Source organism: Thunnus thynnus, chromosome 4 (genome assembly GCF_963924715.1).
Source record: "Thunnus thynnus chromosome 4, fThuThy2.1, whole genome shotgun sequence".
NCBI lineage: Eukaryota > Metazoa > Chordata > Actinopteri > Scombriformes > Scombridae > Thunnus > Thunnus thynnus.
In genome coordinates, this window is record NC_089520.1 from 5,972,201 (window position 1) to 5,990,978 (window position 18,778).

Here is an 18,778-nt window from a genome sequence, read left to right on the forward strand (position 1 = left end):
AACAACTGGTTTTAGGTCTTGGAATCCGCTGACAAAGCCAAATGCTGAATTGAGTCTATTTCTGTCTTTCTGACTCCTGCAGAGTCTATAATACTTTGAAAGTTGTTATACTGTGAGCTGAGGCCAGTCCCTTTAATGCTCAGGAAGTCTGCCAGTCTGCAGCTGACCTCCTTTTCAAACTTTGAATTCAGTTTCACTTCTCGTCGGGAAGTGGTGGAGGTTACTTTGTAGATAGAGACATCAAGCAAGTGTCGATTGATACGGTAAAATTCAAACCAACCCGCCGCGGAAAAACACTCCTGAGATTCACTAGTCCATTTTCCATACCTAGTTATCTTGTTCAAGATACATTATACCATGTTCATGTCATATCAGAGTTGCCATAAGTACAGATTTATTACTTGGTAATACAATTTGTAATTATTACTGGAAAACTGACTTGGTGTTGTTTAAGGTATAATATAGGCTGTTTAATAGATATAGTGCTGATATGTCCCTGCCATATCTTACCCTAAAAAAACAGTCAGAGTTGCTAGTGCAGCGGCACAAATGTGACCAGCTCACTGGTTTTTCACCTTCAAGCAAGTCCATCCCCACCACCCTCAGCTAGTTTTATAATCTGCCAATAATATTACTTTTAATGTATTGACACACCTCAAGATGACGCCCCAGGAGGAAGTTATATTCCTCCCTGACCTCATGACAATATTCCAGTGTTTTGCTTGATTAATTCTGGAAGCCCACTGACGTTTACGTCTTCTAAAACGTTACCGTTCAGAAGCAGCCGGCTCAAGACAACTCAGAGCGCTCAATAATCTTCACGGGGTGACTTTTAATTTCCCGCCTGCAATCAATTTTGTCAGGTGTCACACTTTTCAAAGAGTGAAAACTTCACTGCAGGATCAAACCGCCCTGTATGGATCATCCCGGGTCAGTGATGAAAAAGCATGTCCTAAACCCCCAGGTGAGTTTTCATTATGGCTACCTGGGGTTCACACCCTCAGCTCTGCAGTGTATGTGTATAAGTGAGTGAGTGAGCAAGTGTGTATAGTAGAAGGTATATACTTTTGTATGTGACTGTGTGTCATTTTGTGTGTGTGGGAGAGCTAAGCAGATGTGTCCATGGTGTGTGTTTTCCTGCCTACCCGCTTAAAAAGTGTTTATATGTGTGTGTGTGTGTGTAGGTGTGCGTGTGTGTGACCTCTCCTCCAGAAAAGATGATGAGCTTATTATGGAGAGACACGAAACAGAGATTAAAAAGCAGATGAGAAGCGGCAGAGGGATGGAGGGAGAGACGAGAGAAGAAAAGGGAGAAATAGGAGAAAGATGAGAGAAGGAGAGAAATGTTGAGAAGGAGAGAGGGAAGAGATGAAATGCAGGGTTGAAAAGAGGAGAAGAGGGGGACGGATTGTGTTAGGGTCAAGACGGATGGAAGTGGATGGAAGATAGGAGGATTGGAAAGAAAGGATGGAAGAAAGGTTAATATAAAAGGAGAGGACAGATCAAATTAAGTATGAGAAAAGGATGGAAAAATAAACAGAAGGAGGAATAAAGGAAGGAAGGAAAGCATGAGGGAGGGAGACATGGATTGATTAAAGACGTTAGCTGTGGTTGCAGTTGTGGAAAAGAGACAAAGTGTGCATGGGTGTGTGTGTATATGCTAAGTGACAAAATGAAAAAGTGAAAGTGTGTGTGTGTGAGAGAGAGAGATAATGAAGCGTAGAACTGCAGAGACGGGAAAAAAAAAAAATAGCACCACGCTGAGTCTTTTTTAAAAAATGTTGCTTTATTTTTTTGTCCCCCTTTTTTGTCTAGAAACCCCGGCTGAGAGTTTTGAAGGTTGGATGTGGGGGTGGAGAGGTGGGGGTGGGTGGGCTGGGGCTGCATGGAGAGAGAGAGAGAGAGAGAGGAGGGGGGAAGTAAATGTGCAGCCTCTCCTTTTCTGCCTCTCCTCATTTTCCCTTAGTGTCTCACTACTCTTCGTCGCTTCGTTCATCGGATTTTTCCGTGAGCCTGAAGAAGAGGGGGGGAAGAGAAGGAAAAAAAGAGGAGTAGAAAAAAGAAGGGAGAAGAGAAAGAGAATGGCTGAGGGTTTGGTGGGACTAAACCTGAGCAATTAAGTACTCCACTGGAGAGGGAGAGAACAAAAGATTTGGGAGGTAAAGACTGAAGAGAGAGGAAGAAGAGAAGAAAAGAGAAGAGAAGAAGGAGGGATTTTAGGAAAGCAAAAGAGCCACTGTGCCAGAAAGACGGGAGAAGAGAGGAAGAGAAAGTGGAGACTGGCGAAAGTAAGCAGGATTCCCCAAAAAGACAAAAAGATAGAGTTAGAAAAAGAGAGGAAGTGGGAGACAAAGTAGAAGCAAACGAATAAAGAAAGAAAGAGCGAAAGAGCAAAAGAAGACGGGAAAAGAAAGAGGTCCAAGTACCGAGACCGCATCTTCAACTGGCAGTTGAACCTTGGTCGTCAGCCACGTCGTTCAGGATGGACAAAGTGGAGCGGGTGATGAAGATGGTGAAGAGGATGTCGCCGAGGAAGAAGAGGAGAGAAGGAGGAGGAGGAAGAGGAGGAGGAGGACCTGGTGATCTGGAGAGCCCGGACACCCTTTGCGACGAACTCTGCCGCTTCAGCCTCTGCATGAGCGGTGAGAGGTCGCATCGCCACGTGCCCGTGTGTTTGTGAAGTTGGATGTTTGCTCATGAGTGGCAGCGAATGTGTGTGTGTGTGTGTGTGTGTGTGTGTGTGTGTGTGTGTGGGTGTGTGTGTTAGAATTTTAGATTTAGATTTTAGAAATAAAACATGTATGTATTTCTTCTAAGAGAGTCAGAGAAATAGGACTGTGTCTGTGTGTTTCTATATTGTGTTTACAGGATATACACTGGCTGCATGCTGTATAAGATAAAGACAATATAGTTAACATGCCAATCTATTCCTTATATTTTTACAAGAGGGTGTGTGTGTGTGTGCATTTCAGAGTTGTGTTTTCATGTGTTTTGGTTGGATGTGACTTAGTGATAGTCTACTGTAACATTGTTTAACTGGCTTTGCAGACAACAGTGTGTGTATGTCTGTGATTGTGTGTATTGGGGAGTTTTCCAAAGAGTGGGTGTGTTTTTGTGTATACAAGAAATAAGAAAATTCTTGCAGGTTTGGGTGAAAAATGAAGTTTTGTGTAAACAGAGAATGTGTGTTTAGTATATCAGCTAACACGTATATCCATTGTTGGTTTGAACAGCTAGGGCATCCTTATTAAAAACAAGCAACGTTTAGTCGACTTAAAATGGTCCGCACATTTTCCTCATGAGAGACCTCTTGGGCTCATGTGAATAACGACTCTCTCAGAAAGCATTGGTGGATTATTTGACCAGGTTGAAAAAACAATGTCCATTGTAGCGAGGCTGGAAGTAGCATGACGTTATTGTACAATACCCCCTGTATTAAGGAGGAACTTAGGGCAGATGGTTGGATATACAAAGTGTTGTTTTAGTTGCATAGACTCAACCAGACTTTAACCATAGAGGTGGCAGATCAGTTATTGGTATGAGGTTTTATTGGTGAGACACTACTTTTCATATCATGAATACTTCTCATTTGCTGATGGCAACTTTCTGACGTCTGAAAAACTTGGACATAGAGTCAGAGATTTCACCCATAAGTTATTTATGGATGACTAAGATATGTTTGAATCCTGAGGTTACGAACAAGTGGCACACCAAAGTGTGATAGGCTAACAGACATGTCAGTCAAGGCAAACTCATCCCCAAAAATGTGTTTCCTTTACAAACTGTTGGGGTTGGTCTCACTAACTGTGCTGTATCTCCAATAAATTGCATTCAAATGGGATTACACTGTATCAACTATTACTTTTTGGGGAAAACTCCGGCTGTCTCAAGCCGATCATAAGGATTGGATTAATGTTGGTATTGGCTAAAATAAAGCTGATCAAATGCCGATCTTTTCTTTACTGTACTCTTCTTTGTTTTATCCACCTCAGCCTGCAACTCCAACAGAGTTATACGTCTTCTCTAGTATAGCAATATAGCGAAACATGCCAGTTTTAGGAGAAGCATTCTCCAAGTTAAACTTTCATTCATGTCATATCAATGATTTAAGATGATCAATTTTTGAACCAGAACCTTGGATGAAGTAGCTCATGAAATATAAGGTGTGCCAAATTTGGCTTGAAATTCATAGACATGACAAGCAAAATGTCCTATTTTGCTATTTAGACACCATCCCATGAGATCACATTGGCATCTGCCCATTCCCTCATCAGCTCCTCAGTACATATACTGGTCCCAGTCATCCATTCCCTGCCAGTTTGTCGTAGTTGCTTCCATTGGCTCTTACATTTTAACCAACCTTTTTCTTAGTTTCTTGTCTGTTCCTGTACCTGTTCCTGCTCCTCCTGTGGTTTTGACCTTCAGACTTTTTTTTGACTTGCCTGCCGGCCTTGCTTTGTTTGGACTTGTTCACTGTTCTTCGACTGACTCCTTGTTATGACCTGTAATCCTGTCTGTTGGTTTTTTAAGCATTACAGCCCTTTCCATTTAACTGTCTGTCTGTCGTGTCTGCATTTGGGTCCTCTTCCTGTCTGGCCTGCACATTCATTTGTGACAAAAGGTCTCAGACTGGGGCCAAAAAACCATGATTGGGAGGGACATCCCTTGGGAAAAAGAAAGGCCTAATGCTGCCCAGATTATGTCCACTGGTGACAAATTTCAGTTGCTTATTCAACAGTATCCACCCACAAGAACTTGAATGTAATAAGAACCTAACCTGTATGTTTCTGCCTTGTTGGACTTCCTCCTGGTTATGTTACTCAGTTACTAATGTCCTTTCTGAGTGAAATGTTATCACAACTGATGTCAAAATTGGTCATGGTTAAGAAGTATTTCAATACTGACTGGACACATTTTGATGGCAAACCCATCCACTACGTTGACCTCTGCACCACATATGAACATTAGACTTGTCTCTGTACCAGTGATGTTGGCCTACAATATAATTGCTTATGCACAAGTCTTGCATATAAAAGTAATTAATCAGAAACTGAAGGAAACTGGCACTGCTGAGATGTCCAAGATAGAAGAAGTTTTCCTGTGACACTGTTTTGTTGTCTGTTTGCCAGGGTTTGCTGTTCACTTGGCTTAATTGCTTAGCGCTACCACTTAATTAGGCCTGAGTTGGTTAGTGTTGATGCTACAGTTTGTTAGGTACCTCATGTTCTTCAAAGACTCCGTAAAGCAATTCACAGAGTTCAAAATTTTTGCTAGGTTTATTTTTTTTATCTTGCTTTGATCATACACAAACAGCTAAGTGAAGAGAGGAAGAGGGGGCGAGGTAGAAAGCATATAGAGAAAGGGAGTATACATTAGTAAATGCACATGTATGAGAGAGGGAAGTGTAAGGGTGCCTATCCCCTCTCTCTCTCTCTCTCTCCCATATATCCTTTCATCAAACAATCTTTCTAATCACTCAGCAGAAACTGCAGCAGCCAGACTTCAAACAGCATCAAACAACCATCAGAGAACCAAACATTACACTGCAGGCGGGGAAAGGTCACTTTGAAAACAAGAGGGAACATGGGCATATCAAGGCAATCATCCCAATATCCCCTCTTTTCCAGCACAATAGATGATGTTTTTCTTCTCACATGACACATGCCATTTGATGGATGCTTTTATCTAACACATCTTACAGCAACAAGAGATCATAAATGTTTAGTATGTCGGGTATGAATCCAGAGGGGCATGACCGATAGATTGCTTCACCAATATGCAGTATTGATATTAGCCTCTTATCTAAACAATGGGTATCAGCCAGTGAATCATCCTACTTATGATATGTTGGAGGTGACTACATGTCATGAAGTGAATGGAGCAGGTGGACCAAAACACAGGAGACAGTAGGTAGGCAGGATCAGATGCAGAATATTTAACGATAAACATGAAACAATGAAACAATGAGACACAGGAACAGGGAGCACTAACCATAACCGCAGACGATTCGACAAAAACTGAACTCAAAACTGGACTATAAATACACACTAAACTAATCAGGGAATGGGGAACAGGTGACTAGACACAAGGGCAGGCTGGGAGTGATTGGCTGAGAGAAACAAAGGGAGCAGGGCAGGGCTGACAAGACTGACAAAGGGCAGGTGTGGGGAAGACACAGAGCAGGACTAACGAGGTAAGGATGTGACACTACGGCTGTGGTCTGGGGAAAAATAAGAGAGAAAGAATAAAAATTATGGTCACCACACTGTAAGATGCAGCTGGCTAGTTGTCCACTGTTTTCATACTAATTTCAATAGAGTCTGAACCCGAGTTCAAATTTCCCTTTTTCTCACTAAGCCCATTGGTTTGTCTTCAGACTTTTTAACTTTTCTTTGATCCACACTCAACTTGTGTAATCCTTAGTCCAAAAAATTGTGCAGCTATTTACCAAAGTTGCCAGGAAACAAGACTGACAACCACGTTAACATACTGCATGCAGAGAAGCTGGTGAACAGTGAACGGGAGGTCAGAGCCATGCCAGTAATAGGAGTAACCCAAAAGGCCTTAAGGGCCACAAAGAAGTGAAAAAAGTGTTCCTCTTCCATTGCCCCTCCAGTAAAAAACGTCACAGGGCATCAAGGTGGTCATGAAAGTTATGCTCTGTTCATACATCAGTAAGGCATTTTACATCCTTGTTTGTTAGTTAATAGTGTTGACCACAGTTCAACTGAAACAAATCTCAGACTACCTTGAAGAGGTAGAGTTGGACACAGTTTCTTCTTCTGTACCCAGTTATGGAACGTACATTTATACTGGACTGCACTTATATGGTGCATTTCCAGTCTTCCGACCACTCAAAGCGCTATTACACTTTTGGCCGCATTCACCCATTCACACACATTCATATGCTGATGGAAGGGCTGCCGTGCAAGTTGCCAACCTGCTTATCAGGAGGAGGATCTAATCATTCACACACACATTCATACACCCATGGAGCAATTTGGGGTTCAGTATCTAGACCAAGGATACTTCAAAATGTGGACTGGGCTATTGTTTTAGGGCATTTTCAAACCTATAGCTTGTTATAGTTTCTTTTCACACATAGAAAAATCCAAACTAACCAAAATCCATCACTACAAGCCATGTGACAACATTCACTCCACTTATTGGTCAGATGGGGAGGGAGAAAGAATGTAAACACCACAAGAAAGTCATCTTCTGGCCAAATGCAACGTTCATCATTGCACCAGTCCAGGTCAGACCTCGATTCATTCTACAGCTGGCTGCTAGAAACTATTATGTTGTTTTCATCTGTATTACAGTATACAACACACACCTGGCTATGGGAGCCCTTTAGCTCAAACTCACAGAGTACATCTTGTAGTTAGGTCGGATCGAGTTTGTTTGGGACTGAACACATCCTCAAAGAATCTCAGTACAGTTGTTTTGGTCTGCACCCAAGTACAATTGCTGTGTTCAGATCTGTCCAAACGAATCACAGCAATGAGGAAAACGAATCAATCTGATTCAACTGCACTAAAAAGTGCAGGTCTGAAAATGCCCTTAGAGGCTTCTCTAGCGTTTATATAACAAAATGAAGAATATCTACCTTTAATACATGGAATATTAGCACAATGCATTGGCAAACCTGTGCTGTAAAAATATCTGTCAGCATTCCTAATTCCTATCAATCAAAAACATGATCGGTCTTCTTTGTTAACTGCAGGTCTGTCTCTGCCCAACTACTGTAAGTGCACAACACATCCTCATAATTACACAACCATATAGGTTGATTGTGCAACTGTCAGATAACTGACAGATGGTGGTAGGTACAACCTGCAGTAATCTAAGTGAGGAAAGCACGGAGCACTTTGTCAATTGTCTCTGAACAACTGAATAAGTGTATGCCTGTGTGTGGGAGTTGAACGTGTGTTAGGTAGGGAATGATGCGAGGAATAACTGGATGGAGTAAAATACAAGAAACAACAGTATGCTAGAAAATATGAACCCTGCCTTGAGCCCATGCTGGACCATCATATCTGTCTGAAAACATTTTTTTTTTTTCTTTTTGCCATGATGGCTCTGTGCCACGGATGAATAGTAATGAAACTACCAACTGTCATCCTATGCTAAATTTGAGTGAGCATAGTGAATATGCCCTGCAGCAAAAATTCAAATTTACCTCAGGCGAATTGCTTTAAAGCTGGGATAAGAACAGGTATAAATCAATGCAAATGATGGAAAATAGCCACAAAAAGGCAGTCTGTATGCTGACAAATGTATGAAAAGCAATATGTCCAAATACAGATGCATGATGTTCACTAGTTGCAAACATTTCAGTCCGTTTACTGTCAAAATGATTATTTTAACATGTGCATGTCAAAATATGTAGATGGAGTTAATTTTAGGGTATATTAATACACTACAAGCACTTGGAAATCTTACGTTGTGTATACAAAGGCAATAGTGTCCAAAAGTATAGAAATTTTTAACCAAACAAAGTATATTTTAGATCATAAGGTACTTCTTTTTCTTGTACTATCCACTTGTTTCATCGTAATTCAGTTACTGTATGTAGATATGGAACAATATATTAACCATGAAATCCACCATATACATTGATAGGAGCAAAAGGAATTATAAAGAAGTTGGATTCATTTGGGAATAACAACATGGCTGTTTAATAAAACTGAACAGTTTGAATCAAAGAAATCAAGAATAAAAAGAAAAATCAGTATGCACACACCACTTTAAAAGACTTTAAAACACAAGCCATTTTGTGGAAATCTGATGGGAATTACTTAACATGTCATTCAAATATTATTCAGTTTAAAAGGCCTTTCCAAGTTTACAGAGGTTTCATTTAAAAGGTGCATCAGATTATTGTACATTAGAAGGATCAGCTGTGTGTATGTGAGCGACTGTGAGAGTATAAGTCATCCTCCGTGCTACTGATATTATAAAACCTTTCACACTTGGTTTGTGTATGCTGGAAACTAAATATACCCTGAAGCTGCTGAGCCTCTGCATTATTTCCATGAGAGCCAATTTTCATCTCAAATCTGCATCTTATAATTGAGCCACACACACTGAAATTATCAGTTGCACAGTGAAACTCCAGCTGAACTTCTGCAGCCACCGTCAGATAATGCAAATGTGTGATCGGGGTGGGAAATTACCATCAGCCGGCAGCCAAATCCTTCTCTAACAGTCAAACCATCAGTTTTTTACTGGAGCTGTAGATAAACAAACCCCACAATACATTTCAGAGATCAGGCACGTTCGGAGGCATTTTCAAAAAGGCATTTAACTGACACTGTGACCTTTTCATTTAACCTCTAAGATATCCTTGCAGCATATCAAGTACAACACAGAGAGTAAACAGTAAAATATGGAGGCTCCCGTTGGCTAAAGTTGCTCATGTTCTGCCTAAATCACAAATTCAGACTACAGCAAAATATATTGTCTGCCTTGAGACACCACAGACTAACTGTGTGATCACTTGAAATCAGTCTGAGCATGTTGCCTTTGGTTGATTAATGTAATTTTATATGTTATATTAATATTTAAGTTTTCAGCAGTTACCTCAGGCTACCATTTTTAGAGATTCCTCATATATTTCAGGGGACCTGGGTGAATGTCTTAATGCAAAACATGACTGATGATCCTAATTATAACTAAGTAGTTTTTGTGTTTACAATATAACCAAATGTAAACATAAAGGTGAAAGGTCAGCAGTCATTTTGGAAGGCATTGAAAAACTGTTGCTCTGTTGATGATGTTGATGATCTGTTGATGTCTTTTAGTTTGTAGGACCTGTTTAAAGGACATGGCTGTTGATTTTCTATATTTTTCTTATTGTCAATAAATCTCAAGTACAGAGCCAAACAATGCATTGAATCTGTTTATAAGTATTGTGTGTGTATCCAAAGCCTGATATATCTTATTCCTCTGTGCCGTAGACCTCCGTTGTTGTCCAAAAACTAATAAAAATGCATCAATGAGCCACACGGCTGCACTGGGTGACATGTTACTTCACCACAAGGATTATGATCACAGTAATTTGTTTAGAAACAGCGCTAAAGACTAATAGCAGCAACCATGTTTTCAGTCTCCAGAGAGCAGCTCCGTGTAAGGCACGGAAATGCGGTTCCATTTACAGAGCTTCGCTAGCTTGTTGTGCTACATTGGAAATTTCTCAAGTATATTACTTTTACTACACTGTCTGACATGATTTGGTGACATCAACAGAAACGAGAGAACTTCTCATTGGAGATAGTAAATCTCCAGCAACACTACATATTTGTTAAGAAGCAAGCTACTCTACAAACTCCTCAGTAAGAAAAATAGCTTAACACAACGAAGCTATCTTATATCAAGAAAACATACTGTTACTGTAAATAAAAATAACAAATGCACTTATTAGTTTATGGATTCATTTATTACCACATGGTCCACAAAACAAAATGAATGTAATTGTCAGAGACTTCAGTCTGCAGGGTAGTTCTGACACATTACATTACACAATTTACCAAAACAAAATGACAAAGTTAAGTTAGCTTCTCTTCCAACCTGTTGTTTGTACACACTGTGGTGCAAATCACTGTCATTTCCAAGCTTTCTATTGTTTTTAAGAGAAAATAAAATGTAGTGATGTATCATTTGGCTGCCCGCTTTAGTGGAAAAACATATCTTGCTTCTGTAAACTTGATTAACCGTCCCTTTCTTCCAGGGTAAACATCTTGCACAGTTTTATATTTTACGTCCTTTTCAATGTGGTGCTCCCTCCATGTATTCCCTTACCTTTTGTATTTGGAACAGGTGTTTGCATTTTTAGAAATAACCGTTGTTTCACAAAATTTGTAAAAGCTATGCTGGTATGAATATCTCTCAAAAACAGCAGGAATCAACTTACAATGACAATGGGATATCATTATTAACCACAAGACAAAAAAACCTATAAATATTTGGCTGCGGCTGGTGTGTTTTCCTGTCCTAACAGCTACATTGGCAGCCAGCGACTCTCATTTGGGAGTCCATTTTCATTCTAACAATCTTATCAGTTGTTAAAAACAATGAATTTGGCAGGTGAGTTTGGGGATTAATTTGCTATGGCTGCTACAGCAAACAAAAGAATTTAGTTCCCTGGCCTGTTTACAACAGCCAAAGTGGCTGAAAGGCCTGTTAACTGGAAAAATGAGTGGATGCACATCAAACGCATAGCAGATGGAGAAAAAAAATTTAAATCAGCCTGTTGAAAGCTGCTCACAAAAGCTGAAGAGGCTGAACAGCATCCACAACTAACTAAGTGGCTACATCAGCATCAAAAGCACAACAGAGAAGGGAGATAATTGAATATGCAGGTTAAAAAAAAAACAGATCACAGCAAACAGGGAAGGCACCAAACTGGGCAGGTAATGAAATGTGACATTAGAAACCTGCTCCAAACAGGTAAATAACATCCTGCTGATAGCCACTACAGCACACTGCCCAAGGTAAATAAAAGCATCTCTACTTGTCTGTGCAGTACTGTGACCTACATGAAGGGTTTCATTTTAACAGACCACATATAGATTTTTATACATCAACATATTCAGGTGATTTCATCAGTAGTTGTAAAGATGTATGTTTAAAAGAATATAGAATAACATGCACCATTATGATATAAATTAAACCAGGGTTAGTTCATCATTATACAAGACTATATAACTTTCGAAGTAAGAAGTTGCACAAAGTAGAGTTCAGTCCTCTCGGGGGTTTTACTGCTACAGCCTTATGGTGGCTATTGTTAATGTTGCAATTTTTCATTTTTTCTTGCTGTGTAACAAAAAATCTACTAAAGGTGCCTTTACACCTGGGCTGTGAAGTATACCCCTGCAGCCTCCGCAAGGCAGGGGGCCCAGCGAAGTAGGGGGGCCCTGGCCCCCGCCTGTAAAACCACCATCTTTTTTTTTTTTTTTTTTTAACCGCAACACAAGGTTCAGGTCATGATATTGTCTGTATTTTGAACATAGAAATAAAACAAATATTTAAAATAAAATAAAAACTTTACTGGTCCATAGTTTTCTTTCTTTGATACGTCAGGGATTTTTTAAATTTGATTATTAAATCCTGCACTCTGTGACAATGTGTAATGGGGAGGAGTCAAATGCGCAGGACCATGGACAGCTCCTGTATCTTTACTCGCTCTGCTGTGTTCATTTGTGCCTCAAACCCCCCCCCCCAGATCTAAATATTTTTATTAAGGGACGACTCAAGCACGGTTACATTACGGCGCTGCTTTACACTATGCAATTTTGAGCTGTCTGAGGCAAAACTTGACAATCATGAGATAAATGTGAAACTGTGCTTGTGGATCGCATCGTGAGGCACGTCCATGAAAGACTGATTTGGAGCTTTGGCGAGCCTGCAGAAAAATTCTGACAGTGTCCAAAATTTAGGACCAAAGTCTCCCATCGTGACTGTTACAATCCACAGCTACAAACCAACCAATCAGAATACGACATGAAATGACACATAATGATAAAACAAATTTTGAATAAAACTTTGGGGGAAAACACATGCATTCACCTTAATATGCTGTATGAAATGGAAAAGAAGTTTGTGTGACTTCACTGCACTTTCAAAACATAAGAACGGTGCAGAAGGATGATGCAAGCTGATGACGCCTACTTGTTTCTATTTGCATCGTAGGACAACGATTCAACACGCATCAAACGCACTATCTGACAGCCTCAAACTGATACTGACAAGCAACCAAGGTTTTATTAGAGCTGCACAGTGTGACATGCGATAAACTTGCATGATCGTCGTTGTTGCATCAGGTGTACAGGGTGAAAGGTCATGATGATTGTTACATGCACACACCATGGAAAATTATTATCAGTTTATTCTCAATTTTTTTAAACATTTGTAAAACTTTGGAGGTTAGAAGTTAGTTTCATCCTTTTCATCCACCCTGCCACATACTGTGAACATCAAGGTTTTCATTTCAGAAACATGTTACATTCACCGTAGGAAGAAAGACCGTCACCTGATGATTATTGCTCAATTTTTAAAAAAAACCCACAGCTGAGAGGAATGAAAACCTTCATATTTCTTCCTTCCTTTCAAGGAGAATCAGCATGGTGACACTGATTCCATTCTGTGTTCAAACACTGACTTTTTCATAATGCATGAGTGTCTTTTTTACTGCATGAATACATAAGTGCAAATGAAACATGACACGCAGACAAACTGGCACGGGGTGTGCGGTTAATGCAAAAAACATAAAAAGGGGAAAAGTCATAAGAGAAAGTGAAAATAATGCTGTGATGTAATGTTTCAAACGAGGTGGAAACTTCAGGAGGAACATGCTCAGGAGTTTGTTTTCATACTTACATCCTCCGTCTGACACCGGTGCTTTATTGAACATAACAGGGCAGAGCCAAATCAATATATTGAAGCACCAATGTCATCCAGTCAACTAGCTGCCAGAGGGTTTTTTGGTAACGTCTGACAAATAAATATAGAGCAAATCCTGCTGCTGACTTTTGAAGCACACAGGCAATTTCTTATGATGGTGATGATACAGGCATGAAATATTGTAATCAATAAGAAGTTTCTGCTAGAGTCAACTAATTGCATTTCTAGTAAATATATGAATATGTCTCCCTCTTGAGTAAACATGGCATACAAATGATTGGATTTGTTCAGTTTGGAAAAAAAAAGTGGATTTTTGTAGTATGGAATTTAACTTTCAAACACAATAATTTTATTGTACAGTACATCCTGTGTTAATGCTCTGAAATATGTGGACATGTCTTGCACTCTGCTTTGTGATATACTTATAATAAAAACGTCAGAATGCTGCATATTTAGTCTCGAACATGTTTTTTTGAATTATTTTTAGTGGCTATTTTTGCTGCTGGAGTGACCCACATTTGCCTCAGCGATAAACAAAGCTCACCATATCTTCTGATCTTATTGGCTACATCTGATAGTAGTGTTATAGGATCTTTTCAGTGAGAAAGATTAAACCATACAGCATTATAAGAGGACTGTCAATGTGTAGATCACAGTGCTCATAAAGATACAAACAACTCGATTACTTCTGTGTGATATTTTTGTCATTTTATCATTTTGTTTGAGATGATTTGTTAAGATGTGTCATTTTTGTCAAAGCTTAGAATAATAACTTTACTTAGCGGACACAGTGATAACTGATGATTCGATCCCAGTGATGAGATGGAAGATTTAAATTACTTGAGGTTCACATGTTATAATCAGCTTTTGTGTCCTTTGAAGTTACAGTTTTTATGTTGTGTTTTTGATGTCTGTTCCCACTTAATTCATCTTGTGAGTGATGAGGCCAAAGACACTGTTCCATATTGTGGGCATACAAGTTTACTCAATACACTGTCACAAAACTAATCTTATGTGACAGTCTAACCTAAACAGTAGCACTTTTACCAGTATGATGCAGATCGAATGTACATGTTATTCTATCTCATGCTTTTTTGGTGAAATTATAAAAACATATAGCACATATAGTGAAATTTCATGCCAAAACAAGTACCAAAATTGCAAATGCATGCATCCAAGTGTGTTCATTTGGATGTGTAAACACAAAACAATAGATTTCCTACTTACAAAAATGTCTTTCTAACTAAGTTAGCACCACTGCTAAACTACAGGACCAGCGTACATATCAGTTATTGTTCCTGGTGAGCAAGCTAGCAGCATCTAAACACAAAATAGATGAATGAGTTGGGAGATTTTCATGTTCCCAGTCAAATATAACAGACCATGGAGAATATGTTATTGTAGTCTCATAAGATATTTTTTTCAACTAAGACTTCAGAAGTCTGTAGTGCTGTTGTGTTGTTGTGGACATAAAAAAGGAACATCCTGAAGCAGATTCTCTCTTTTGTCTGTGCACAGCCTTTGCATTTAAAAAAACTGAATTCCCATGCAACCATTCTGTTAGAAACAAAAACATATGTCCAGCCTCTGTTACAATAAAGAGCATAGCCATCAATTATGTTAATCTAGTATTTACTAATTGACTGATTTTCTTAGTGTTTCTTGATCTACTACCATATTGTGATATATTTAAATCAGGAATCTCCTGTAACATCCACATCTGCTTCCTACAGCAGATGTCCAACCGGGGTGAAATGAGTGCATCATGAGAGATAGATCATGTCTTGCTGATTCGATAATGTCTCAGTGGTTTTAAAATAGGGAAAATCCTCCTGGTATTCAGCCCTGGATCATCAGATCAGATGTTATGGCTGCTGTGTCTGTCTGTGTGTGCACACATGAGACACATTTACCAGCTAAATTTAGGTGTTAAATCCTCCTTTTCTTTTGCTTCTCTCATCTCTCCACCCCCAGTCCTCTTTCTATCTCACTCCTTTACTCTCTCTCTCTCCTCTTCCTGTCTCTCTGCTTCAACTCTTGCTCTTTCAATCACTCTCTCTCTCTCTCTCCCCTCTATCATTTGCCCTCAACCTCTCTCTTCCTCTCTCTCTCTCTCTGGGTGATATTACAGCAGTATGTGGGTGGATGTTTCATTCCTTCCACTCTCTTCCACTAGAACCTTCTAACCTGCTATCACTGGCTGCAGCACCGTGTGTCATTTATCCTGCTGTTGCTGCAGCTGCTAAGTTTTGTCTTCATTTGCTTTTTGGTCTGTGTGAGGAGCATTTGCAACGTGTTGATTGCTAGTCAAGTGAAGCACATGTTTGCAAATTATATGCACATTTATTATTGTTTTTTTTTCCTTTTCCCTGTGTTATTGTATTCATTTTTATGTATAATTATTTAACAACATAATTAAGCTGCCACCAGCATGTTAAGGCGGGGACACACATGACGACTGTTGAGATGATTTTGAATATGATTTGGGTATGATGACAGATTGAGTTAGAGTGGGTTGGCTCCAGTCTGGGTCAGTTGGTGTTGACAGTTGACAGACAGACATTATATAGCGTGTGATATGTAAAGATTCTCATCTCAGTTCTTCAAATCCAGTCGCTGTTATTCATAAAGAATTTTTTTTAGTCAAGTTGAAATTTGTGACTGTGCGGGTGTTTAGCTCGCCTCATAGCTGCACTGTGCATATAGTGAGGGCAGAAGACTCTTAATTTACTTTATTCTATGTAGGTCTATCTATAATGTATTATCACACTGCAGTATAAGAACAAAGACTTAAAGAACATGAATAATAACACAATACCACATCTGCCATCCACTTTTTAACTACTACTACTACAACTACTACCATTAATACTACTACTACCATTAATAACAATAATGATAATAATAATAATAATCAGTTTTTAAATAAGAAAAGACACTAGCAACCATGTGTTAGCATGTGTTTGGGATCATTTTGGGGCAATTTTGGATAGCTGGATGGCCATATCATTAGTGGTTAGTGCTGAGTGCAAGATGGTGATGGGTTTAGAGTAATACCCTCAAGTATAGATGAGCCTTTCCCCCAGAGAAAATCAAAGTTAACCTCTAATAGACAGAACACATTTATCAATTTCCTATAATCACAGCAGGATTTCACTAGTTTGAGAAATCTCATTTTTTCCAGTTACAGTGATCTACCATCCTAACATCAGTTAAGAGCAGCACATAACTCCCCGTTTTTCTGTCACAGGTTGAAAACTCATCTAAGCAAGGTGTACCTTACATCTCCGTCTCCCCACTGATTCACATGTTCAAGTTTCAGGTTATTTTCTCACATATATTCCCATCTCTTCCACTCAGTATAACTGATCTCACAAAATCCTATCTACACTGCCTCTTTCTCTTTTGCTCATTTTACTTCTTTTCTTTGCAATCTGCATCTCATCTCATTTCAGTGAATGTGCCAAATGAAGTTCCTTCTAGTTTTGCACCAATTTTAAGTCAGATGTAAGTATGCCTTGCTGTTTTCAGTGAGAGATTTTCCCTAAAGACAAACCATTCTGGTTTCCTGACCTATATTATAAGAGTAGTTTGCTTCAGCTTACGTCAATATTATTACCATCCAAATTCTTGACGATGCCGCAGCCCTTACCACACTGAGGATTAACCCCACAGGAAGTTGTGTATTATAAAACCACAGCGCTTCATTTGATAAATCTTGATTTCTGTTACTTTTGATGAGGGGGAAAGGGAATGGTGTCTCAGTCATAATCCTCAGAGCAAAATCTTCTTTAGGATGTGTGCATAGACCAATGCTGACATCTATACAGCCAGTCCCACTGCAGGCAATTTCTGAAGGGACACTTTGAGACACCATGAGGAGAAATACCTCTTCAGTATCAGGGGCTGAGGAATGACTCTGCTCTGTACAGCAGAGGAGGTAAATTGCAGCAAAGTGCATCCATTATGGGTCCAATCCGTCAGAGAGTCCATCATGCTTAGCCTGAGTTACAGACTGATGTGTTTCTGTCACAAATTTCTAATCTCGTAGGGAACAGGTTGCCAACACTCTGTCTTAAAGAAAACTACTTTGGAGTCTCTGTAACTTTTATTTTGTCTTTTTTTGTTTAGTCTTTGCTTGCATTTGGCAATGTAAATATAAATGTACAACAAAGACTGGGGTTGCTAGGAGAAGAATTTCAACCTGTTTTATTTTATTTTAGTGTGGCTTAATGCAGAGTTCCAACAGGACATTTCCACTTAAATACACTACATTAAATATGGTATTTACATATACGTGATGAAGGTCAGACAGACCAAAACGTTGTGAACCAATATATCTTCCAGCAGTAATTGAGACAATGTTCCTCTGATGCATCTGTTGCATATTCAGTTGTGCAGAGATTTTTTTTTTTTTAAATACTGTCACACTGTCAGATATCAGTAATTCCTAAGAAATTACTCTTTGCTTTAATGGTATGCTGTAATTTCCTCTTTTGTAAGTACCCACTTTTCTCCCAATTTCCATGTGTCAGTCATCCACCAGAGAACAGACCGTCTTGTGCTGACTTGTGAGTGCTGACTTTTGAATCCACAATGGAGAGCTATTATATGAGCTTTTTCACAACATGTTGTCCCGGTTAACAACTGACAGCAAGTATTCACTATTTCCGAGCTTGTGAGTGGGCACCGACACACCGTTGAGCTGTATTGGATTCTAATCTATTTTCTGCTATTGTTGGTGTGTCTCTCTGCTGCTTCTGTAAAGGATTTCTTAATTCAGGTTTATTTGTATACCTCACACAACAACTTACACCAAACAGAACATTTTGATCATTTCGCAATAAGCCGAATGGTGGTATAGTATAGGTGGAAAAATACCAGTTACAAAAATTGTGACGATATATAGGAAATCAAAATATAGGATTATACAGTAATAACTTTAATATTGATTTAATAAGATAAATAGAAATATAACCATTTATGCTACCAAATTCCACTGTAGCTGCACTGGAAATGTCTCAACATGATGTTATATAATCAACATCACTAGTGGGTGCTTTTAACACCACTGAATGTTGTTCAGTTGGATTTCTCCTTTGATTAAACCCTTACCGTGAACTCTTAGCTATCAGATGGAATGGCCACTTGTCTGGATGGGTACTTGACGGGACTCATATACACTGTGGGAGTTGTAACAGTGATTGTCGGCAGCTCGCGTGGAGAAAGAGCAGCTATTTGCTTATAACAAGTCCAGCCAACTCAGCAGGCTCTGACAACAAAATTGGCAATTTGCTTCAACTCTGGAACGTCTGGGTCAAGAGGTCGATTGGCTGGTAGACACTCATGATAGAATCAAGATAACCCAGCCATG

At 39.3% G+C, this 18,778-nt stretch overlaps 1 protein-coding gene across 1 annotated transcript in view; it reads left to right on the forward strand.

The window, feature by feature from the left end:
• Positions 1-2,482: 2,482 nt before the first annotated feature.
• Positions 2,483-18,778, forward strand: part of LOC137180787 (glutamate receptor-interacting protein 2-like) — a 132,875-nt gene continuing 116,579 nt past the window's right edge. The window contains exon 1 of the mRNA XM_067586035.1: positions 2,483-2,642. Coding sequence (XP_067442136.1) covers positions 2,483-2,642 — 160 coding nt within the window. The remainder of the gene's footprint in view (positions 2,643-18,778) is intronic.